The following is a 26,384-nucleotide window of genomic DNA, read 5'->3' on the forward strand; positions in this document are numbered from 1 at the left end:
AGAGAGGTTTTTTTTCCGTGGACTGGAGAAGGGTGTGGTTCACATGCTGCCTGCATCCCACAGATGGGACTTCATTTGTTTCTTGCATGCTGCAGACCAGTGCCGGTCCATGGACCTGCTCTAGTATACCTAAGAATTTTTGGATGACAAGAAGCAATGACAGAGATGGATAGCTGGATAAGACAAAGAAATCAAATTCTTCCTTCCTTTTATAAACTCTGCTTCTTGTTAAATAATATTTAGTCAAGCAAGCTCTGCTTGATGCCTATTACTTAAAGGAGGAGAAAGCATGTTGATTTTAGATGAATTTTCTGATGTCACAAAAAGTGTTGAAAAAAACCAGAATGGAGCCAACATTTTTTCTGCATTACATACCAGTATTCTTTTCTTTACAGAACTGCTATTCCTGCAGAAGCCTGACTGTTCTTTAACCTCTTGGTTCCAGAGCAACATCTGCAGCCCCTCCTTCAACACCTCTGTGTTTCTATTATAATTGACTTATCAGACATGTTGCCTGAAGTCCTCTTAAGTTCAAGCTGTCAGCGGCGATGGTGTCAAACCAACAGAGGCAAGATACTTGCGTCAGTCTGTCTTCTCTTTGGAAGGGTGAAGAGTTGGCATGCTAGATCCAAGTACTGACATAATAGCTGCCTTTTGTGTGAAACCGCGAGGATTTTTTTTCCTTGGTAGAGTATATGGGGTATGCATTGGCTATCTTTAGTAGGAATAGGAGAGAGATTTGCAGATGGAGGGCAGCAGAGCTGTTCAAAAATAGATCTGGACTTCACTGTTTTTGGAATTGATTATTAAAAGATGGACAACTCAGGTTTACACTTAGTTAATAGAGTTTGGTGATGTTTAGTCCCAAGAAAGTGCATGGATTTGAGTGAAACTTTTCTTGAGACAATTGCTTCTCCTTTCTGGGCTGCTAGCAGAAAGAATTGATGGAGTGCAGGGTTTTTGGCAGTGAAATCTGAAAACTGAAACATTTACTGTAGACCATTTATCTGCAATTGAGTTAAAGTACTACATATCACTCCTTGTGTTGGCCCAAAACAATGCAAATGTTAGAATTTGCTACTGGCTTGGCATTGCCAATTCCTGTCTTGCTAGTGTAATTCGACACTGTTATCCAGATTTGCAGGTATGCAGGTAGTTATAGACAAATTGGTTGTTCTTCTCTTTTGACTTATAGTATCATGCTCCTCAAGACTTCACTAGACATCTGTCTAGTAGGACAACATCTGTCATTCATGGGCTGCAGCAAGAATAGGGTGGATCTGACATGGTTCTCTCATGGAATGGCAGGATTCCATTTAGATTCTTCTTAGCTACCTTCTCTGATGTTCTTGCCATTTGGACACCTTACAAAATAATAGAAATGAAGACACATACAGAAATGTTGTTGTTGTGGGAAAAAACAGGAGGAAGATGTGTTGGATACGTTCTCTGCCTTGAGTTATTTGTAAAAATAAGGCAGGATACAAATAAATAATACTCTTCCCAATCACAAATTGCAAAACTCTCTCAATTACTTGAGCAGTACCAAACAAAGTCTAATCCAGGTGGTATAATCAGGTGCATAAAGAAATATAAGACCAGAAATATCCCCAAAGAGAAGAGAGAAAAGCCCCATCATTAGTGTGCAGCTAGCTACACCCTACCAAGTTGAACTTTCTGTTTGGCATCTATGATACTTTGTTTTTTAACCAGAGAAAGTGATTGATACGGAAAAGAATTAGAAAAATGACAAATCAATCAAAACCTACAGCTTTTTTTTTATAGCTACAATGAGAAAAGTTAAAGGCGGTAGATCCTGGGGTAAAGAATACTATGTTGAAGTTGTGCAGATTGTCCAACAAATATATCCCCTTGTCTTTATCAAATAAAATAATTGGAGTGTGTTCCCTCCATAGAGAGGAGGTGACAGGTATGGTGCTGTGATGGGGAACCTATCGCATGTGTGCCAGAGGTGGCACACAGAGCCCTCTCTGTGGGCATGCTTGCCAATGCCAGCTGGTCTTTGTGAACACCAGAGCACCAGAAAATGGCCCGAAAAATGCCCAAACAAAAGCCCAATGGAGCTTTTTCAGACTATTTTTTTGCGGGGGCATTTTTTCAGGTTGTTTTCAGGCTGTTTTTCGGGCTGCTTTCTGGGCTATTTTGGAGGCATTTTCAGGCTGGTTTTGGCCAGAAAAACAGCCTGAAAATGCCCCCCAAATGCCCTGAAAATGACCTGGAAAGCAGCCCCCCAAAGGCCTTAAAACAGCCCCCCAAATGCCCCAAAAACAGACATGCGCATGCTGGCCAGCTGGTCTTTGGTTTTCCGGTGTTCCGGCATGCATAAATGCATACATTTATAAATGTATATTGCATATATAAGTGCTTAGTGAACAGCGTATTGTCTGGATCAATTTATTTACTGTATATGCACTAATACTTTCCCTTTTTGAAGCATGTGTATAGATTTGTCTTTGAGAAAGTCCTTTCAGTTCAGCCACACTAGCAAGTGGAATAGTAACTCAATGAATTTGGAGTTTTTTTTCCATAGAAACTGCTTAGAATTATTTTGCATATGAGCAGACAAATACACACAGCAGGAAATAAAGATTTATTATTTCTCTGATATATTAATCCTCTGATATGTTGAGAGCAAAAGAGAGAGGGAAGGAGAGAGGGAGAGAGAGAGAGATCTACTCTATGCCATCACTCCTTAAACTCAGGGTTGCAAAGTCAACACAAGGACAGAAAATCACAGGTCTTTCTCAAAATGTTTTTGGGAGATTGGGGAAGGGAATGATGGTGGTTTACACCAGCGGTCACCAACTGGTGGTCTGCAAGAAAATTTTGGTGGTCTGCAGAAAAATTATTTGCATTTTTTATATTGCATTAAATCAGGGGTCCTCAAACTATGCCCCCTGATACGTGCAATGAATGTTTTTGTTGCTGTGGGTTGGAGGAGGGAAGAAATTCCGACTTGGGGTCTGCTTCAGCCTCCTGGTGCGGGGCTTTGGGTGAAGGCTGGTGGCGAAGAGCCAGAGGGCCTTGTTCCAGTGGGACTGCATCATGGCCCACTGAGCCTCCAGGCACTGGTACCTGGCCTTGCACTCCCACAGGTTTTCCCATAGGCTTGGAAAGCCTATGCTCGTAGTCCTCAGTGAGACTCTTCTACTGAGCCTTCTTTTCGGTCAGATCCAATTTGAACTGAGCTTTTTTGCCAACTCTTTCTCATGGTGGATGCTTAGTCCAACAACTGCTTCCTGTTGGGGCGCGAAAGGAGCCCGGTGGGGAGGCGAGGAGTGGCTGGGAGGGGAGGGGCGAGTAGAGCCTGGCGAGGCGCCCCTTGATATGAGTGACATCGAGTTGACCACGCCCACTCAGTCACATGACCACTTAGCCACGCCCACCCAGCTGGTCATTAGGCACATCATATTAGTGGTCCATGGGATTTCAAATTATGAATTTAGTGGTCCCTGAGGTCCGAATGGTTGGTGGCTCCTGGTGTACACCATGATTTCTTATTATCACAAAGGTAAGAACAAAGGAATGGATCTCAGGGTGAAAAGCAAACCTTGAAAGCCTCTTTGTTTACCTTGGACATTTGCTTCTACTTCAGCTTCAGAAATGCAGTCAGCCGCTGTAACTGCATTTGCAGCTAACTAATAACTCTGAAATTGAAGACGTTCCAGTGAGGTTTGCATTTTCTGCCCAGAGAATCAATACTAAGTCAGACGTAGCTACATCTGATAGACTTACAGTAGTACGAGTATTGTTTATATGGTGATTGATACAAGGAAGCCACTTTTTTTTCTTATGAAACAGCACACAAATCTAATCCACTACCACCTCCTTCATGTTCCTGCCGCTGCATGTTTTAATCCATATTTGTTCGTGATGAGACTGTGCAAGTGATCGCTTGGCAGGAGAGTCTCTTCTCATGACTCTCGCTACAGCTTCCCCCAAAGTCTTCAGGCAAGTGCCTGGTTGCTGGGCGCTTGTGGCATGTTTGTGGCTCTAAATAGGACTCTGAATGATTGGCATAGCATCCCATACAAACGCACATGTGTTCAGGAGCAGGAATGACTGGCTGTGGATGTTAGCTATTTTTAAATGGTTGTTGAAGTGTTTGGTGAGAAGATTATTGCTACAGCAAGAGCTGCGGTAGTTCAGAGGACTGGCTAGCTGGAGGGGAATGTGGGCTGCCACATGGTGATCTGAGCAAGGTTGCTGTATTTTCAAATGTCACACATCCAGTTTCAGCACGGTTTGAAAGATTTGGGCAGTGGAAGCTGTGTCAAGGTTCTACTGCCCAAGTCTTTCAAACCGTGCTGAAACTGGAAATGACTAGGTCATTGTTTCCCAAAACACAACTTCCAAAAATCTCAGTTTTTATAAGAATATAAATAGCAGAGTTGGAGGGGAGCTTGGAGATCTTCTAGTCCAACCCCTGCACAAACAGGAGACCCTATACCAAGTGTCACAACCTTAAACACTCAAAGAGCCACAAAGATCCTAAACGGAAGTCGTCCATTCAGTTCAAGTCCAGTTCCCCCATCATAGAGTCTCCTCCTAGCGCGGCATCCTTTTTCCTCTGCTGACCGGAAGTCCAGTTGCCCCACCATAGAGTCTCTTCTTAGTATGGCATCCTTTTTCCTCTACCTATCATAACCGTTAGCCCTATCAATTGTGGTGCCGACCAGCGATGGGGAGTCGCAGCAGAGGGTTGAAAAAAACCACATGCGGCTTCAGAGCTGCAGTTTGCTGATCCCTGCCCTATACCATTCGAGAATAAAATAGAATAGGATAGAATTCTTTATTGGCCAAGTGTGTTTGGACCCCCAAGGAATTTGTCTTTGGTGCATATGCTCTCAGTGTACATAAAAAGACAAGATACATTCGTCAAGAATCATAAGGTACAACACTTAATGATATTCACGGGGTACAAATAAGCAATCAGGAAACAATCACCATCAATATAAATCGTAAGGATACAAGAAACAAAGTTACAGTCCTGCAGTCATAAGTGGGAGATGATGGGTGATAGGAACGATGAGAAGACTAGACAAATGGAGACCAATGGCTGTCCAGTCTCTTCTTAAAAACCTCCAATGATGCGGCACTCACAACTTCGGGAGGCAAGCTGATTAATTCTACTGATGAATTGTTCTAACTAAGGAAATTCCTGCTTAATTCTAGGTTGGATCTCTCTTTGATAATCTTCCATCTGTTACTTCTTGTCCTGCCCTCAGTTGCTTTGGAGAACAAGTTGTCCCTCTCTTTTGTGCGGCAGCCCCTCATACATTGGAAGATTGCTATCATGTCACCCCTAGTCCTTCTCTTCCTTAGACTAGCCCATTCTTTGTAATATTTAGCCTCCAGTTCCCTATTCATCTTTGTTGGTCTTCCCTGCACTCTTTTGATGGCTGGGGTGACTGGGGAATTCCAGGAGTCTGTACATCTGAAAGTTGCCATATATGAAACAAGTACTGTAAAGTGAGACAGTTCTGATGAAATTGAATTCTTGTGTGCCTACGTGCGCACTAGCATGCAATAAAGAGAGAAATCAGTGGCATGGAAATATTAAAGCAGGGTCGAAATAAACATAGCCTGATCTTGTGCATTCCCTAGGAGCAAGTTTTATTTCAGGGGAAAAGTGAGGCTTTGCAACAGTTCAATTCAGAACCCGGGTTGTTAGGGAGAATTCTACTGTATATACGCGTGATTTGAAAAAAAAAATGCTGCAAGGAGACTGCGCGTGCGTTTCCTTCTCTCTCAATCAGAAACCTGTGCTAAGGCCTCTCATTTCCTTTCTGGAGCTTTTCATCTGGCTCCGATATACTTGTGAGCTCATCTTCCCGGCTCTTGAGTTTGTACCAATTCTGAGAAGAATGTTTAGATTTTTCCAGCCTTCTTTCTAAATTTGAAGCATCCATTTACACTCATTATTTGGAAAGAATGTGGCCCAGCAGTAATTGATGAGAGATCTCTTCCTTACTCCCAGCTCGTCTGCAAGCACATTGCCTCTGACAGATCTGGCCGGAATCCCAGGCCGCTTGCAGCCCTGCAGGGCCTTGTAGCAGCCCTGTGTCATTCACAGCCATATCATGCATGCCTATTTTATTTTCACTCTATTTCTATACCCTTGGCAAGTCAGCTTATTTTTTTTTCCTCTTGTGAGATACAGAAGTGTGTGTGTCTGGGAGAGAGAGATAGAGAGAGATGGAGGGAGGGAGAATCAGGAAATAAAATACTTAGGAAGGGTTGCTACATTCGGCTGTGGAGAAATATTCTCATACTCATCCAACAAGTCATGAGCTAATATTTGTTTCAGGCCATTTAACGTTTCCATTTGTTTATGCTGGTTTGCTTAATGGTTCCTGGTAAATGAAGCAAAACAGGGCTCCAGTGTACATACGTGTGTAAAGGAAATGGTTGAACTGGTTACATCAGAGTATTTAGTTTATTTGAACATCCAGAATGAGACCATGGATGTTTTTGCTTGGAGTCTATTATGAAAGCTGTGTAGCAGTGGGCATGAGAGGAGAATATAGATTAGAAAGTGAAGAGTAAGTATTAAATCTGGGCCTACCTACCTGTCTGGTTCATTTATGAGACAAGGTGCTGCCATCCCTTGTTCTCTATATTGACTTCCAGTTGAGTTTGGTAGCTGATGAAATTAGATGTGGATGATTAAGTGATTTGGGAGGAATATAGCTAAAGGTTCCTCTCACACATATGTGCTAGTTGTTCCCGACTCTAGGGGGCGGTGCTCATCTCCATTTCTAAGCTGAAGAGCCAGTGCTGTCTGATGACAATTCTGTGGCCGGCATGACTAAATGCCCAAGACGCACAGAACGCTGTTAACTTCCCACCAAAAGTGGTTCCTATTTTTCTACTTGCATTTTTACATGCTTTTGAACTGCTAGGTTCGCAGAAGCTGGGACAAGTAACGGGAGCTCACTCTGTTACACGGCGCTAGGGATTCGAACCGCCGAATTGCCAACCTTTCTGATCAACAAGCTCAGCGTCTTAGCCACTGAGCCACCATGTCCCCTGGGAGGAATATAACCCTGTTCAATAGTAATTCCATAGGAGCTTCCAATGATGATGGCAGGCGTCTCCTGAGCTCCAAGAACACCATGGCGCTCCCGTCCGATTAAGGGTTGCTGCCGGCCCCTGTATCATCCGAGGGGGCCGAGAGTTCGATAGCCCGACCACCCAGGCATGTTTTGGGCTTGTTTTGGCCCGCCAGGGTGGTCGGTGAAGACCGGAGGGAGGAGAGGACTGGAGGGCTGCAAACGGCTGCAAACGGCTGCAAACGGCCACCGGCAGGAAAAAGCAATGGCTGCGCCGGCAGGAAACGCTGAGAAACACCAAGAATAGAAGAGAAACACCGAAAAACCCTAAAAGAGCCGGAAAAGTGCCGGAAAAGCTGAAGGAGAGTGAGAAGAAGGGGGTGAGAGGCCCTGGAGGTATTGGAGGCACCGGAGAGATCCCTGAAACATCAAAGGACCCGAGGGAGAGAAACAGGAAACATCTGATAGGTGAGAAGGACTGGGAGGCAGCCGGAGGCTGCTGGAAGAGACAAGGGGAGATGACTGCGACGATGGTTGAATGGAGGAAGTTGCAGCCAGGGACCCCTTGGGATATTTTGTCATCTTGTCATTCCTGGCTACTTGCTTCTGGCTACTCCCATTCCCCCCCCTCCCGGGCTCCTGCTGCCTCGAGCGGACTAACATTGGGAGCCTAGCAGCTGGGCCAAGAATGCCCCCCCCATCCATCGGGGGGGCCACATACACCATGAAACAGATGAATGGAACTATCACCTATCCTGTGCCTACATTTTCCATTTACCACCTTTGCCTTTCCCCCCACCATCTGGGATATTCAATCATGGCTTGCTCTCCCCCCCCCCCTTTCTCTCCAAGTTCTAAGTACCACCTGGACATTGAAAAACCCTCCGCCCTCCATTGAGACTCTAGCCCACTGGTTTTTAACTATTAACTTTTATATCATCTGCACCCCTACCCTATCGGGATGGTCAACAACCTACCAATTTACTCGAGGACAGACCTGCTTCACCTGCGGGAGGCCCCTCTCTCGCAGGTATGGCCCTTGGCTCTCTTAAGGGCCAGCCTTGATGACGGGTTCGTGAATCCCGAGAGGTGGAAGAAGAGGAAGCTGAGGGGCTTTTTAGCAAAATGTTTTATACTGTTTTTAGGGGGTTCTGGGAAGGAGGGGGGAATAACCAGGCCAGGAGGGAAGCCAGTGCCACACGAACAGGTGAGTCCAGGAGGGAAGTGAGCGGAGTGGGGGGGGGGAGAGGGAACAAACTATTCCAGTAGAGGGTTGTTTTATTACAACGGTCGCGGGGAGGGGGGGATGCGAGGACAAGAGAAGATCACAAGGTCGGTTGGGAGACCGTGGCTGCTGGCTACGCCCGGTCGTTTGTACCAACCCCCGCAACCTAGGTGGTCGGGATCTACAGAGACAGGGCCTGCGGCTGATGCTTTGCAATGCAAGGTCCGTGACCAACAAGGCCCCCCTCATTAATGAGTTGATCTCTGAGGGGGAGCTGGACCTTGCAGGAATAACAGAGACCTGGTTGGGTCACGAGGGTGGTTTGCCCCTCGTGGAAATGTGCCCACCAGGTTTCCATGCATTTCATCAGCCCCGGGCCCTGGGTAAGGGTGGAGGGGTGGCGGTGGTTATACGGGATGGTCTAGAGCCGAGGGAGTTCACTGTTTCTCAGATACCCGGGTGTGAGTCACTTGGTGTGAAATGGGGCCCAGGGAGGCAGTGGGGTCTGCTGATTGTATACTTGGCTCCTCGCTATACGTCAGCAGCCCTGCCCGAGCTCCTCGAGCTGATCTCGGAGACGGCGGTGGAGATCCCCAAACTTTTGGTTATGGGGGATTTCAACCTGCCGTCGACGGGAGCAGCATCCGAGGTGGCTCGGGAGTTCATGGCTTCCATGACAGCCATGGGCCTGACCCAACTAATTCAGGGCCCCACACATGAAGGTGGCCACACACTGGACCTTGTTTTTGTATCTGAGCAGTGGATGAGTGATCTGGGAATAGGGGACTTAGACATTACTCCCCTGTCATGGTCAGATCACTCCTGTCTCCGGCTAGACTTCCCTGGCGCTACCCCCCACCGCGAGGAGGCGGAACCAGTTTGTCCAAGCTGGTACCGCCCCAAGCATCTGATGGAACCTGATAGGTTCCAGTCGGAGCTTGGGCCGCTACCTGTAGCCCTGACCCGCGCTCGGTCGGAGGACCTAGTGGCCGCCTGGAATAGGGCGGCGGCTGGGGCCTTGGACCGGGTTGCGCCTTTGCTACCTCTCCTACGGCAGCGACCCACCCGGGCTCCCTGGTATACCGAGGAGCTGAGGGTGATGAAGCGCCAGAGGAGACGTCTAGAGAGCAGGTGGAGGTCCTCACGCTCCGAGTCTGACCGAACACAGGTAAGAGCCTATTTACGGACTTGTGGCATTGAGAGCGGCCAAACGTAGACATTGTGCCGCTCTTATTGCGTCTGCGGATAACCGCCCTGCCGCCCTGTTTAGGGTCACCCGCTCCCTCTTGGTGCAAGAGACGCAGGGGGCACCCTTACAGGGTAGAGCAGAGGAGTTTGGAGAATATCTGCAGAACAAAGTCGCTCAGATCCGGAGCAGATGGGCCCCCTCCAGTGGTCTGGACGGGCCGTCAGCAGTGAGTCTTGTGAGTCCACTCTGGGAGGAGTTTGACTCTGTTGCCCCCGAGGATTTAGACAGGTTGCGTGGAAGGCTGCGACCCACCACATGTTCATTGGACCCGTGTCCCTCCTGGCTGGTACTGGCATCCTGGGAGGTGACACGAGGCTGGCTTCTGGGCCTGGTGAACGCCTCGTTGGGTGAGGGATCCTTACCTACCGTCTTGAAAGAGGCGGTGGTGAGGCCCTTACTCAAGAGGCCTTCACTCGACCAAATGGAGCTAGCTAATTATCGTCCAGTCTCCAACCTCCCTTTTTTGGCGAAGGTTGTTGAGAATGTGGTGGCGCAGCAGTTTCCGCGTCACCTCGATGAATCCGATTATCTAGATCCACGCCAGTCCGGCTTCCGACCCGGGCACAGCACTGAAACAGCCTTGCTCGCGTTGGTTGATGATCTCTGGAGGGCCAGAGATAGAGGTTGTTCCTCTATCCTGGTCCTATTAGATCTCTCAGCGGCTTTTGATACCATCGACCATGGTATCCTTCTGCGCCGGCTGGAGGGGATGGGAGTCGGAGGCACCGTGTTACGGTGGTTCGACTCTTACCTCTCCGGCCGGATGCAATATGTGTTGACGGGGGCAGAGATCGACCCCGAGGCCACTCTCTTGTGGGGTGCCGCAGGGGTCGGTTCTCTCGCCCCTTCTGTTCAATGCATACGTGAAGCCGCTGGGCGAGATCATCCGTGGTTTTGGGGTTGAATACCATCTGTACGCTGATGATACGCAGCTGTACATTTCAACCCCAAACCACCCCAACGAGAATGTTGCAGTGATGTCCTGGTGTCTGGAAGCCCTCGGGGTCTGGATGGGGGACAACAGACTCAAACTCAACCCCTCCAAGACTGAGTGGCTGTGGCTTCCGGCACCTCGGTTCAGCCAGCTGACTCCATCGCTGGCCATAGGGGACGAGCTACTGCCCCCTGTGGAACGGGCGTGCAATTTGGGCGTCCTCCTAGATGCCCGGCTGTCAATGGATGACCATGTGGCAGCCGTGGCAAGGGGGGCGTTCCACCAGGTTCGCCTGGTGCGCCAATTGCGCCCCCTACTGGACCGGGATGCCCTACGCACAGTCACTCATGCGCTGGTGACGTCTCGCCTAGATTACTGTAATGCTCTCTACATGGGGCTTCCCTTGGGACGCGCCCGGAGACTGCAGCTAGTCCAGAACGCGGCCGCGCGGGTTATCATTGGGAGGTCTAGATACTCCCACGTAACACCGCTCCTGCGCGAGCTGCACTGGCTACCTGTGGTTTTTCGGGTGCGTTTCAAGGTCCTGATTACTATCTTTAAAGCGCTCCATGGCTCAGGACCTAGTTACTTGCGAGATCGCATCCTCCCACATACATCCCTGCGGCCAATCCGCTCTCACAGAGAGGGCCTTCTCCAGGTGCCGTCCACTAGGCAATGCCAGCGGGCGGCGCCGAGGAGTAGAGCCTTCTCTGTGATGGGCCCAACCCTCTGGAATGACCTCCCCCCCGACATTAGAACCACCTCGGACTTCCGCTCCTTCCGTCAAAAATTGAAGACTCACCTGTTCCGACTAGCTGGCCTGGCATGATTATAAATGTTACATCTATGAACTCCTGGTAGTATATTTTCATCTGGTTATTTTAAGGGTAATGTTTTAGTTTTAATTGTTTTTAGGGCTTTTAGCCTCATATTTATTTATTCTTCTGTACAGGACTCTTAATTTTAACCTCCTCCACATACATACTTACATATATTTATAGCCCTATTTATATTTGTATTTTATCTGTGATTTATTGTGGACTGTACACCGCCCCGAGTCCCTTTTTGGGAGAGGGGGCGGTTTAGAAATGTGAATAAATAAATAAATAAATAAATAAATAAATAATAAAGATGTGGAGTGTAATCTTCGGCAAAGGCACAACTACTTGAGACCTTCTGTTTTGGAAGACACTATAGAACATACAGGCGTAGTCCTCAACTTAACAATCGCAATTGAGCCTGGAGTTTTAATCGCAAGTTATTGCGGCCATAAATTGAATCATCACATGACTGGACTCGATTTTACAGTTGTTTTTAGTTTGACCATTAAACAAATCAAGTGGTCGCGAGTCTGAATCTAGCTTATCCAATGGACAGTTTTGTCATTTTTCAGCAAGAAAATGTCATAAAATGTGAGCATGTGACTTGTGGGATGCTGCAACCTGTCATAAATGCAAACCCGGTTAGCAAGAACTTGAAATGCAATAATGTGAACACAGAACGCATCATAAGGATGGGTTGTAAGTAACTTTTTTTGAGTCCATCATAACTTTGAACAGTCTCTAAATGACTTGTAAGTAAAGAACTACCTTATTCATTTTGGTGTGTGGATTTTTAGGGGAGGTGTGGACATTAAGATTACACTAAAGGGAGGTGTGATGGGGGGAAATGGAATCCTTGGTCTAAAACAAGCTCTTGAATTTCCATGGAAACCCTACTAGTAGGATTTGGGACAAATGGATTTTTTAAAGTACGTAAATAGGATGCAGCTTGCGTTAATATTCTTAACCCTGTTCCTTAATAAGTGTCTCAAATTGAATATTAGATGTTCTGCAGAAGCACCATAAGTGCCGCTTCAGCTGGATGTTTGACAAAGCGCACTTTCCCATTGCACTGTTTCCATTCCACTGTCTCTCACAAAGCACTTTGCAGCCATCCTGCAATTATGTTGATGCCCTAGAACCACTGGGGACCTTCAGGGTGGGGGGCAACTTGAATCAGGCAGTTACTTATCTCCGGCTGATCATTGAGTATCAAAAATAGTTTTCCCTTCAGTGCCATGCTACTATTGAGTTCTGAAGCAGCAAAAGCCTTTACCTTCATTCCAAACGGAAGTACTTCTATTCATGCATAAAACTTTTCAGTATGTATTACATACCTTTGTTCACCATTTGTGAGACAATTGTAAGCAGTGGCCAGGAGAGAAAACTTTCTGACAGCAGAAGCATTATTCCTTGTTTTGTATTGAAGAAGACTTTTTTGCCATCTGTCAGCATCCCTTCAACCCATCTTCCCACCCACCCACCCCATGTTTCTGTCCGTCGTCAGATGCTGCTATGGTGGCTGAAGCTGGGGAAAGATAGGCATCATTTAGAAATCCTTATAAAATGTGCTGAAGGAAACTGGAGGGGCTCAGGGAGTCCTGTAAAATACACTATTCGATACAGTCCGTAAAGGGGGTGTGCATAAGTGCACCAGCCAGAGGTGGGTTCCTACCGGTGCGGACTGATTCGGCCGAATAGGTAGTAACTCGGCCTGCCGTGCCCCCAGACTGCTTCTCTCGGCGGCGCCATACATACCGCCATCTTGCTTTTTGCTTCTGCGCATGCGCAGAAGCATTTTTTAGTAGGCCGCATGCACGCATAGCATGCATCAAGCGTGCACAGCACGTCCCTGAGCGAACCGGCAGGAGCAACAGCCGGAACCCACCTCTGGCACCAGCGCTTAATGTCCCTGTCCTACTGTCCCCATTTATTTGTATCCATTTCTTTCAATTGTATCCATGTTTATATTTATACCTGCCATCTTGTACATGTTTGGCAAGCTAATAAATACAAATACAAAAACAGTCCATTATGGCTTGTTCAGAAAATCATTGAGAAAAGGAGGCAGCCATGAAACAACTCCTGTAAAGTAAGCAGCAGCTCCAACAGTTAGTTAATAATTTTAAAGATTGGCTTATCCTTCCCTAGTCTGATAAGAAACCAAATTTATACTAGCTTGAAGGTCTAGGCCCCAAATTACATGTAATTCTGTGTATAGTGTTATAATATTCACTTACAATGTCAGCTTCACTTCAGTAGCATCATATTGCAATATTGCCTTTACAGCAGAAGACCTACCATTGAGCGGAGAGAAACAAATGATAATTTATTTATGCAAATAAAGGCTTGCTTGTTTCCTTTCTTGGAAATTACATAGAAGTGAGCTCAGGAGAGGGGGGGGCGCCCTGGTATTGAATGCACTTGTATAGATTTGTCTATTCAGAGATCCAGCCCTGAGAACAGCCAGTTCTTCTATTAAAGGCTATTAACTGAAATTCTTTCCATTCAATATTTATTTCTTTCATTTGTCTGAATTGCAAGTTTTCAACTGTGTTTTGGAAAATTGCCTGCTTGCACTGTCCAGTGGTCTGAAGTCATGCTAATACCCATGAAGGCTTCTGCAAATATTTTAGGCTATTCCTTTAAAAAAAAAAGACACAAAGGTCATCTGTTTGGTCAGATTAGCATATTGTGTCTCGCATTCTTATTTTAATAAATGATACATATTTGAAGAAAACTTACTTCTATCCAAGGTGAAGAAGCGACTCAAGATTTTGAGTATCAAGTTAATAGGCTCTGTCTGCTCTGAATGTCAGAGGGAAACAGTTGGCTAGAACTTAGTGCATTTTGCCTTATTTAAGGCATATTTCCGCAGGTCAACTCTTCAATTTTCTTACAAGTCTGGGTTGAGTTAGAGAGTGAAATGTAATATGTCTCCAAGGCGAACATGCTTCAGTAGAATGCCAGTGGCTCTGCAATTAACCTTAAGCTTCTTTGTTCTATCAAATAAAAGACTGATTGAAGATGTGCCATCAGGTCCTTTCAGTTCCTAGTGACCCACCAATAGATTTTTCTCCATGACAATCTGTCCCTAGCCTGTTCTGTTGAAGGTAGTCATCATTGCCACTGTAACTCGGTCTATCCACCTCGAGGTAGGTAGTTCTCTTCTTCTCTTTCCTTCGACCTTTCCCATCATTAGAGCTTTTCCCAGAGTCCTGAGTCTTTAGATAAGGTGTCTAAAATAGGATAATTTGAACCTGGTTATTAATGTTTTTAGTAAAAACTGTGGGTTAGTTTGTTCAGTTATCCATCAATTTGTTTACTTGGCTATCCGTGGTATTTCTCAGGAGTCCTCTCCAACGCATAGCTCAAAGGTGTCAATACGCTACCCTGCTTTTCCACTTCCATTGACCATCTCAGGGAATACAGGATTTGTACAATTTGTTGGTCTCCATCTTCTATCTTTTTTTCCTGCCCATTCCTCTTATCTTTTTCTTTCAAGCAGCTTTGAGAGAAGGATGACTATATGAAGAATTACACCTTCTTTTTCCTTCTCTCCTGGCTCTTCAGGCTGAGACCTACCAAGAAGGCAGATATACGTTTTCTTGCTGGCACATTTTAATCCTCTTGTCCATTTGAATTAGAACTGTAAAGGACAGAAAGTGTGAGGACGGATGGCTGGCTATGCTTGCTGGCAGAACTTGGAACCTCATTCACAGTGACTGGCTATTAAGAGCCATTAGAAGCCAAAATTGTAGATGTTTCTGCGTGCTCTCTTCAGGAAAAAAAAAAACCAGGGCCAGGTCACGTGGTTGGTGAATTGTATTCCAGGCTTGGATTCTGGCATTGAGTTTGGTAATGCTATCATCAGAAAACTTGTTTTCCTGATTTTATAATTATTCTTTGGAATGCACTGCCACCCACTTTCTTCTCCTACAGCTTTTGTAACAATTGGACCAAGAACAAGAAAAAAAATGAGGAAAGGAGAAGTGGAGGAATACTCCACAGGACTGAAAACACAGAAAGAATAAAATGATGTCACTCTGTAGTTGATTTCTGAAAGACAAAAGGGAATTTAGGGAGTAATAATGTAAGAAATTATTCTGGGCTTGATCAAGCTGACATCATGTTCTCCTTTTATAAATCTGCATTTATTTTTGATAAAACACTCTTTTCCTAAGGGAAAAAAAAAAGAAAATTATTGTTGCAAGGAAGGAAATAGTAACTTTGCCATACAATAGGTAATACATTCCTAACCAGAATGGTTTCATATCCCGTCATCTCCACCTATCAAAACTATAGGATTTGCAAAGCAGGTTTTTTTAAGGGGAAACACCCATAGATGTGCAAATGCTCGCCCTATCATCATAAACAGTTTAATGCATGTGAAATGTTTTTTTCATAAAAGGCGTCAGCCATAATACCTACATGGAATTTAAGGATTATTTTGAAAGTAACATCAGAAAGCCATTCTCAAAAATAGAATGGAAACCGGTTTGCTCTATTTTTCCGGGTTAAAACTTTTGCTAGCGATTTGTATTGATCCTCTTAAAAATGAGTTTCATAATAGGACTGTGGCACGACATATTGATTCATAGGTGAAGCCAGATAAATGTGGGAGTACGAAGGACAGCATCTTGGATTATCATATATTCCAACTGTTAAAATAGTGACTTTGTTTTCCTGGTTAGATTTTTTTTTTTGGCCTGTTTTTCTCCAAATCCCAACCCACAGCTGACAATAATCAACCCCACATTTGCTACAATAACAAGTCTCATTAGAACACTGGTTCTAATCATGGAGTGAGGAGGTAGGAGGGTTCATTCATCGCGGATGATTTCATCTGGAATGATGTCACTGCTAAGGAAAAACACTGAACTACCATTAAGCAGTTCAACCTTGGATTCTTGTCTTTGTAAATATCTGGATTTAAAGAGACAAAGCATCCTATCTAGTGCATTTAATCCTGGGTGGTGGTCCCCCCCCCCGAACTTGGAATCACTGATTTATAAATGGAACTAGAAAGCATTGAAGCCCTGCTTAATAGGTACTTAGAAACCTGCAGGAAAGGAAGAATAAGACTATTAACCATAAGGGCTAGTAGCTTTATCAGGCCTGTTTGGCCCTCTTGTCACCTGTAGGACTCCCACTACAATTTGTATAAATTACAAAACCAACAATACTTGAAAAATATAGGCTCTGGGTGTGGATCTTGTCTTTTGTCCTTTAAAAACACTGTTTCCTTCACCAAAAGAGCTGCATGCAGTATTTTACACTGATTACTGCTGATCTTCTAGAGCAGGAGTGTCAAACTCAAATCGCCGTGACGACGTCACGTGACATATCATGACCTTTTCCCCCCTTCACTAAACCGGGCGTGGGCGTGGCCAGCGCGTGACGCATCCAACTCGCAGACCTGGAGTTTGACAGCCCTGTTCTAGAGTGTTTCCATCTGCCAGTATTGAAGTTATTTAATGCAGCCAATTTACTAGGAGATGTCCAGAGCCTTCTCTGGTATAGTAACAGTTTTTTAGATGCCCAACTCCTGGTTTCAAAAATGGTGAATTTTGTAATCCCGATTCTTATCCAGAATTGAATGCTTCAGGTATAACTGTTCCAACCGTGACTGGGGAAAGAATGTCCCTCTTCCCTCTTCCGTAATCTTTTTCTCAGGGATGGCAACCTGCAGACACCTGGAAAGTGTCTTATAGTGATTTCTGAAGGTACTCTGAAGCTTGCCTCCAGACATTAAAATGCTCTCTTGACCTTCAGAAAGTCCCTTAAGAAATGACTTCTGGGTAGCAGGAAGACTATGACTTGCTCCCCTGTGGTGTCCCACCCACATGCACACTGCAGTGAGTTTAAAGGCTTTTAATCAAAGCACCAGTAGTTCCAAAATATATCACACGTGGCGAGCGGGTCAAGTTTCCACGCTCAGCAAGACTGCAGTGATTCCGGAGTTCTTGACAAGGCTGAGGCCACAATGTGTGGACACATTGTTCCAGCAACACCCACTTTTAAGTAGTCAACACTGGTACAGGAAATCCTCGACTTGCAACAGTTTGTTTAGTGACCGTTCAAAGTTACAACGGCACTGAAAAATGAAACTTATCACCGTTTTTCACAGTTACAACCTTTGCAGCATCCCCAGTGATCATGTGGTCAGAATTCAGTTGCTTGGCAACTGGTTCATATTTATGACCTTTGCTGTGCCTTGGGTTCATGGGATCCCCTTTTACGACCTTCCGACAACCCTTGCTTAATTATGGCTTATTAATTTATTATTAATTGGGTCCGAAATTTCTGCCACTCAGCAATTATAGTGTGATATCACAGGGCTGCATCATTTAGCAATGCCAATTGCAGCGGTCTCCATTGCCATTGTTAAGTGAGGATCGTTGCTTGTTAAGCGAGGACTTCACGTGACTAGGACTTGCTAATTCCTTCTTTCTTCTAAAAAGCAGAGACATTGGAGAATCTGGTAGAAAGTTGCAATCAATGGGTGGCTTGCCAGCATGAGGGTGTGTGTGCTGCACCACAATGCAAGCATGTCCCGTTGAGGTGCTATGTGGCCATAGGCAAAGGAGTGGTGCGGGAGGGTGCTGTGGAGTGTGAGCAGGGAGGTGCTGCAGGTCTGCACCATAGAGTACAGGTTCCCTGGAAGCAATTTGTGACCTTCTCTGCCGACTTCCCCGTTGCATGGAAGGTTGCAAATGATGATCATGTGACTGCAAGACACAGCACATGCCCTGAGTACAAGCCAATTGCCAAGTTCCCGGATTGCAGATACGTGACTTCAGGAATGCTGGGATGGCCAGAACTTCGAGGATCAATCATAAGTATCCTTCATTCAATGCTGGCACAACTTCAAGTGGTCACTGAATGAGTCATCTATCGAGGACTATCTGTCCTTTGACACTTCACTTACTACCATGATGTCAGTTTGCTTATCATAATGTCATTAGATGTGGAATTTTGTCATTTGGAATTCTTCATATGGAAGCTTTAATGCAACTTTTTCCAGGTGATTTTCCATCCAATTTATTCTGTGTTTCTGCACTGGCGCATGTACCAATCTGTTCTTTTTATTAGTTCACCTGTTAATTGAATTAATTTGTTTTTGTAGCTTGGCTGGTCAAGTACCTGTTTTGGCAGCCTGAAGGGAGAGATCTTGTCCTCCTTGTTTTAACAATGTACTTACGAATCTGTGTGTTTAAGCACATGGTGCCCAGAACCGAGACTCCTAATGCAATTACTTTCTCACTTCCGGGCATTGTCTTTATTATTCTAGGATCATAAAGATAATGCTGTTCCCTGACAGCTGTTTTCTGTGGGTCCCCATGACATGGATTGGATTAGTAAAATATACCCGTTAACTCAATAAGGTTGGAGACCCCTGAAATGGGATAACAGGAACTGGGTTGCAAAATATGGACAACCACTGGGTGGCAGCAGACATTGAGGGGGGGGGGGGGCGAATAACTTGGTTACCATCTAGTTCTAGTAGTTCAAAGCTTTGCACACCTGATTTGGTAGCATTGCCTTGTACCAGTGGTGAAATTCACATTTTTTTACTACCGCTTCTGTGGGCGTGGCTTGGTGGGCATGGTGTAGCTTGGTGGGCGTGGCTTGGTGGGCATGGCGGGGGAAGGATACTGCAAAATCTCCATTCCCACCCCACTCTGGGGCCAGCTAGAGGTGGCATTTGCCGGTTCTCCGAACGACTCAAAATTTCCACGACCGGTTCTCCAGAACCTGTCAGAACCTGCTGGATTTCACCCCTGCCCTGTACTGTTTAGTTGTTTAAATCTCGTGCCATTTGGTCTAGTTTCAAAGAAAGTACAATTGCCACTTTCCTTACAGGCAGTATGGTTAGCTTGACCAAACGTGGTATTAAGTGGGTTTTATATTGTACGAAAGCTGTAAACGTGACTCACAAACCCAATAGCTTAAAATCACATGACATACTAAGCCAAAACCGAAGAAACGACGTTAGCTCAATATCAGACTTCTTCACCATTACTATTTTTGTTAATAGCATAGATATAAAAAGAAATTCTGTAGGAGAATGGAGATGTAGAGTATTAGAAGTCATGAATGCAGAAAGCAGGATTTCTCAGTGCTTTGCTTTAGTTTCAGAAAGTGTCAGCAATGCATTAAAACAGATGTGTCTGTTTTCAGGATCCCTGTTTGAATGATTCACCAGCAGGTGCTGTGTTTGTGCTCTTGTGCATGCCAAAGCACCTTTTTGGAAACGAATTCTAAACATTATGCATTCCTGTTAGAGGAAAAGCAAGAGGCAATTCAGAAAAAGAGGCCTTAAAGGACAAATCATTAAGTCATGCAGTCCAGTGATGCGTATACTAGTTTTCAACAATCCAGTGTCCATCATATATTTTCTACAGGTAGTCCTAGACTTACGACCACAATTGAGTCCAAAGTTTATGTTGCTAAGTGAGACATTTGTTAAGTGAGTTTTGCCCTATTTTATGACCTTTCTTGCAACAGCTGTTAAGTGAATCTGCAGCTGGTAGGTTAGTAACACGGTTGTTAAGTCAGTCTGGCTTCCCCGTTGACTTTGCTTGACAGAAGGTTGCAAAAGGTGATCACCTGACCCTTGGACACAGCAATAGTCATAAATATGAACTAGTTGCCAAGCATCTGAATTTTGATCACGTGATCATGGGGATGCTGCAAAGGTCGTAACCGTGAAACCATCATAAGTCCCATTTTTCAGTGCCATTGTAACTTTGAATGGTCACTAAATGAACTATTCTAAGTTGAGGACTACCTATATATACCTGATCATCCTGGCTTAGGAGTATGTTTTTTTTATATGTATGCATGCTTTGAGGGATTTTAATTTATAATATAGGTAGTAGGTTGAGAAGGTTGAACTGTACAGATTTTTCAGATTTTTTTCCAATCTTATCTAGATATGTCAGAGTGCACATGTGGTCCTTTGTGTTCTCTACAGCCATGTGTGTGTGTGTGTGTGTGTGTGTGTGTGTGTGTTATGCTACAATTATGTCCTTTGGCCATACTGAAAAAAAGTTGCAAACGCAACACATCTGGAGACCAGAAAAGCACATCCAAAGCAATTATTAACTGCAGTTTGAAGAAGGAGTTTATCATTTGCTTCACAGGGATGCCAACAAATCTGGGTCTCTCTTTATGCAAAATATGTTCAGTAACACTGAATTTCTGACTGGACCTAGTACTGACAATTGGATTTAGACTCCAGGTCTTTTAATACATTGTTAACTTTAGATAAGATGCTATGATATACTTGCTATCTTTGGAACTATCTCCTTCTTGTATTCATATCACAGATATAGACAGTTTTTCTTCCCATTCATAATAGAGTCTTAACCTTGCCAGATTTCCCAAATATTTAAAGATCTGAATAAATCTCCAGATACAGGTGTTGGGAAGCTAGCTGGAGCCCATAGAATGTTCTAGTTTGCTAGGTTGGTTTTTACCTTAGTGGTCATTAAAGATTTTACATATTGGTTTGTTCTCTGTTGTTATTTTGTGTAGTGTTTTTATCCATTCATAACTGTCCAGAGTGACAATGGTGAGATGGGCGACTATATTAATTGGAGAAAAATATAGACTAATAAGAGTGCTGTTCCACAAATGTGGCACAACAACTTTAAATTTTTTTTTATGGCTTCTTATCTTGCTTGTTTTAATAAGGATGTGTCTGAGGATGTGTCTCAGCTAAAGATACCAGTTGATAAACGCATCAGTTCATTACTTGTAGAAAAAAATGGACCTTAGATTAAATTAAGACTGGAAGTGCTTCAAATATCCAAATTTCAATCTTGAGACATCAAGGAATCAGCATTAAAAGCCATGTTATATTCTCAGATACATACTTGTCAGTAAAGCCTTTGTTTAGCTTTTTGCACTGAGATGGCTTGCAATACACGTAAATCCAGGGATTGAGACTTGATCTTGGTCTTTCAGGTTGGACTTCGATTGAGGAAGATTGTGTCAGTGCTAAAGTTCTACAAGGGTAGCAATCCTTCCAGTTACGTTCTACACCTGATGAGTTTCTGTTTGAGGCACGCTAAGATGATTCACAGTTCATCAGATATGAATTTTTATGCAGAGTGTATTGAGAAGCTTCGGGATAATAATCACAATCAATAAAAATGTATCGTATATAGAGTTTGGTTGATACTATTACATGTAGGTACCATACTTCTAAATGCATCTTTTAAATTTCCACCTGTGTATTTAAAGGAAGTCATATTGACCAACCGGTCAATCTGGATGAGGCACATAAATGAGCCAAAGGGGAGAGAATTCATTGCCTCAGTTTGTGTCCTGATTAAAAGTGCCCTAAAAAGAAAATGCAGTTGAACTGCAAATGCTTTCCTAGCTTAGAGTACATCCAGACCAGCATTCCTGTTTCTTTTCCTTCTTTTTCTTTTATTGTTTAAATTATGCTCTCATTGTCCTGGAAAAAATACCAGCTTGTTTTCAGTATATATTATGTAGTTTTGGAATGTAGAGGAGAAAAGGACTTGATTATAGCTGTTGGAATGTGTTGAACACATTGGTATAAATTAGTTCAACACTCCTATAATTGGAAAAGGGATGGGATAGTGGACAGTACACCTGTGTGCAGGGCAGAGTTTAAGATTTGTGACAAGAGAGGAAAAAGTGAATGTTGTACAGCTGGGAAATGCTAATGATTAAGGCACCAGACTAGAAACTAGGAGGCTGTGAGTTCTAGCCCTGCCTTAGTCAGGAAAGCTGAACGACTCAAGCCAGTCACTCTCCCTCTCAGTCCAACACACCTCACAGGGTCATTGTGGAGAAAATAGGAGACCGAAGGAGTATTGGCTATGTTTGCCACCTTGAGTTGCTTATAAAAATAATAAAGGTGGTATGTTTTAATTTTAAAAAAAGAATAATAATAAATAAATAGCACTGAAGATTATACTGGAAGCTATTAGTTTGAATGGACTCGTCCAGGCGAGCTAGCAGACAATTAAGCTTTCGTTTGTGCTTTGGAACGTGCAGCAAATGGATTAGTTGAGCCGCGCCATACTCCAACGCTCCCAGTATCGCTACAAATATATTAAATTGTCAGAGCTAAAGAGGCTTGAGCTTATTCATCTTGCCCTTACCAGCTGCTGTTTGTGGCATTTTGGAACAAGAGCCGGAATCAGAGGGAGGGGAGGGGGGGGAGAAATGGGACGTTGTCTCTTTAAGCAGCTGAGCAAACCATATGCCAATAGCGTAGCTCTTGAGTTAAACTGCATGTCTGTGTGCTGAGTAAGGAATGTGGTTGCATGCCTGACCCGTTAGCTATGACTGCTCCTTGGTGGATCGGCTGCTGCTCATGTGCTGAGCTCATTCAGGCTCGCTGGAGTTGGCGCTGTGCATACACAAGGGGCGAAGTCAGGAGGAAAATAATCCTGCCGAGGAGGAGGAGGAGAAATATTTTTGTCCGATTACCTTCCTCTTTCCCTTTTTAATTTCTCCTCAAAGCTGGATCGGTGGGTGCCTCGGGCTCTCTCTTTCCCTTTTTTTGGAAAGAGGAGGCTTTCTACACCCCCCCTCTCCATCAACAGCTGTTGTTTGGCGAGGGCAGGGGATAACTCTGGGAAAGACGCAATCCAGCTGCCTGGATGCCTTTGGATGTTATGATTGCTTCCTCTGAGGACCAGACCTGGCCAGACATGCACAAGGGGCAGATGAAGCTGAAAATCAGGGTCAGGCGAATGAAGGAAAGCAGAGACATACGAGGTTGGTCTCCGGGATTATTACCCTTTTTATAAAAAAGGCAGAGATGTGCATGAAAAGTGAATGGAAAAAAGGAAGGCGTGGGGCATGGAGAGCTTGCTTAGTGTGGATTGTGTGCTGGGGAAGGAGGCAGGTTGAAAGCTGACATCTTGCACTTTTAGGATTGGGAGACTATCTGCAATGGGTATGTGATGGTTGGGTACAAATGCCCATTGTTCCCTTGGGTGTGCAGATGCAAGATACGAGCAGCAATCCTAAGTATGCTCCAATATCCTTCTGAAGAAATACCATATGAATTGGGTTGGCACCGTGTGGCAAAATAAACATATGTGTATATCTAATACATAACATACATGTACACACCCACATTTTGGGAAATGTGCTGATTGTTGCCGTTTGCTGCAAAACGACGGTGTGAGAGCCAGTGGGCATTTAGTGATGAGGACTCTTTTAGATTTTGATTTAAGGAGGCTGGAACTCCCCCCCCCCACCCCCAAAAAAGCAAGCTTAATTTTGTAATTGTAATTTGAGACACGTTAAAACAGGAGTGCAAAGGAAAGATCAGAGAAGGAAAACAGATATGTTATGTAATCCACCACATGTTCCTCTCTCCTGTACTCTCTTCTTTAGAGGTCACTGTCAAAAGGATGTGCAGATGGAGGGTGGGGTAGATGGAAGAAACAACAGATCCTGTGTTACTATCCTTAGCTTTGCATCCAGAATATTTTCTTTGTTTTCTTCCAATGACTGATAGCTTTCAGTCTCAAGAAAGATTCCTCAGCATGCCCATAATAGCTTATTATTTGCAGAAAGGGGTGGAAAGCAGCCTTTTAAAGATGTAGAGTGACCTACTTTACCAAGTGGTGAGACAAGAGAGTTTCCCATCACTCTTGACAAAAATGGAAATTCTCCTACAATGCTTGACCTTTTTGTTTGTCTGTTTTTTTTTTAATATGTCAGGAAGGGCATAGCTCAGAGATGGTGTCATTAGCAATAAGTCATTTGTGGTTATGACACATTTTTCTCTACTTAGAACCTGTAAAGCTGGTCTCAGTAAAATACATGAACCAGAGGGAAAATCTGGATCAACAGCACATAAACACTGATTTTTCAAGGCTACCACTATTTCATATTGTTGCTTTTTCAGACTTATTTCCTGGTTATACAAGCCTTGGGGGTCAAAAAGTAGAATAGAGTTGGCAAAAACTGAGAAAAAAATATATGACAGGTTGAGAGCTGTTATACATGTCTTTCTAAATTTTCTGCATATAATTGAAATTATCTGTTGGGCAGTCTGTGTACTCACTGGTGAAACAAAATGATTTCCTAATACAGCTGATACATTCTTCAAATTTCCTGGTTTACAACGCTTACTGTAGCCATTGGAGGGCATCACATTGGAAAACACTATCCTAGGTTATTCTTTCTGATTAATACAGTCACATCTGTTTGCATCTGCATATATTTTCCCTCAGCAAGAGGAAAATTAGGCACCTAGAAATAAAATGCCTATTATGCTTGAGTATGAAAGATGACATTGACATTGGCATTTGTATTGCATTGTATTGTATTTGGATATCGCTTGGGAGCACTGATGAAGATAGGTTTCCTATTCTTTCTGGTCCATGTTGGGATAATTAAGGAGTAATAATTTCTAATCTGTCAAATGGAAACAATTGATCTTTCTTTTTAAGTAGATAAGCATGGATAAATCAGGTAGAGTCAAAAAGAGAGAGAAAGGTATATTGATAATGATGTGCTGATGGAATAAATATGAAATTGCTTTCAAAAAGTCTGACTTGGAGAAGATAGAAATGAATGAGCCTTGAACTGTGGTGCTGCAGAGTGAACATTGATAGCATGGAAAGGGAGATCAACTGATGTGCCAGCACACTGAAGTAGGAAGAGGCCAGATAGCAGCGATCTAGTAAACCTTTATGCTGCATTAATAGCCTTTAAACAGAAGTCTAGTGTGAGATCCTAAAGCCTTTTGAGAGCACAATATCAAAAGAAGCAGCTTCTGAAGAACATAAGAGCGGCTTATATATTCCCCCCCCCCCCCAATCTCTCTTATCTGCTGTTAAAAGGTCATGGTAAAACAGCAGATGTTCTCCTGGCTTGCACAAGGGAAGGCAGTGAGACTGCAAGAGAAATATGCAGAACATTCTCAGTGCCCTGGATAATACAAAAAAAGATATGATGAAGAATTAGTGCAGCAGGGGTGAGCTAATGAAGCTGATATAAGGTGTGAGTTCCATTTGAGGTTGGTTGGCTTGAGGAAGGAAGCTAGTTCTGAGTTATGCTAATCCTATTATGGTGGGGAACAGGGGAAATGATGCCAAATGTCCCATGCATGGTCTTAAGCAGTGAACTATTTCGGGCCTGATGCATCCCAGTCACCCTGGTCAATTCTGACTTAGCTATCCATCTTTATCCTGACCGCAGCAAGTTGCAAGTTGGGAGAAATTCGTACAGCATTCTTGAGCAGGTTTTTTCTTCTTCTTCTGGATACATCACCTAGTCCAACTTTAAGAATCGATTCAAAAGTCTTTTTTTTTAAAAAGAAAAAATCCTAATTAATAGTTTTCCCCTCTTAAAAAAAACCATGTTAAAGTCATGGTTTCTTAGAACATTAAAAGCAACATGAAAGCAAATGCATGTTATAAGCAAGAGAGTTAAATTCAAAGAAATTCCTTTTTTCTGTCTTTAAATGTCTGTGCCAAATATATGTTGCAGATAAAACCCAACCAAAACAGGGATTTAAAAGATTTGGTGCTTTTTTAGCAATATTTTCTCTTTTCCTTTTCTTCCCATCACCTTTTACATTTATTTTCATCTGTTTTGGTTGTGGCTTATCCTGTACGTCCTCCTCCTAAGCACACCTCTGCCTGTCTCCATCCTCCCTTTCATGTCACCCCTACATCCTTAGCATGGGAAGGCACTGACCTGATGCACAATCACGTCGAGGAAAACAGTATATTTGTCTACATTCTCTTTTTCATGCTGCTGCTGCTTCTCCTCCTCCTTTTTCTTTTTCCTTCCTGCCTTTCTCCTTAAAATCTACTGTAGGCAGAGGGTGGGGGAAAGAAGCAACAGCTTTCCTGAAAGAAGCATCACGGCTTCCTCCACTCCTTCAGCTAGATCAGAGGCATTTATTGATTGATAGATGGATGATTGATTCACATGATTTGCATACCACCCTATTCTAAAGGTTCCCAAGAAAAGCTTGTGTGTGTATTTTTTAAAAAAGCAGTGGGTTTTGCTGGTGACCAAAGCAGACAGCTTATGACTGCTTTGTGTGGGAACAAAAGAA

General features: G+C 43.9%; 1 protein-coding gene across 4 annotated transcripts in view; it reads left to right on the forward strand.

Moving 5' to 3' along the window:
• DUSP8 (dual specificity phosphatase 8) overlaps positions 1-26,384 on the forward strand; it is a 132,554-nt gene that overhangs the window by 79,359 nt on the left and 26,811 nt on the right. Inside the window, exon 1 of one of the 4 annotated variants that reach the window (XM_081935457.1) lies at positions 22,625-23,074. The exons of the other annotated variants lie outside the window; for them this stretch is intronic. Within the exon in view, the coding sequence (XP_081791583.1) occupies positions 22,957-23,074 (118 nt within the window). The 5' untranslated portion in view covers positions 22,625-22,956. Of the gene's footprint in view, positions 1-22,624; positions 23,075-26,384 lie in introns of those variants that run through there. 4 annotated transcript variants of the gene reach the window in all.

The sequence above is a fragment of the Natrix helvetica genome (assembly GCF_964273705.1).
Source record: "Natrix helvetica genome assembly, chromosome: 1".
NCBI classification, from domain to species: Eukaryota; Metazoa; Chordata; class Lepidosauria; order Squamata; family Natricidae; genus Natrix; species Natrix helvetica.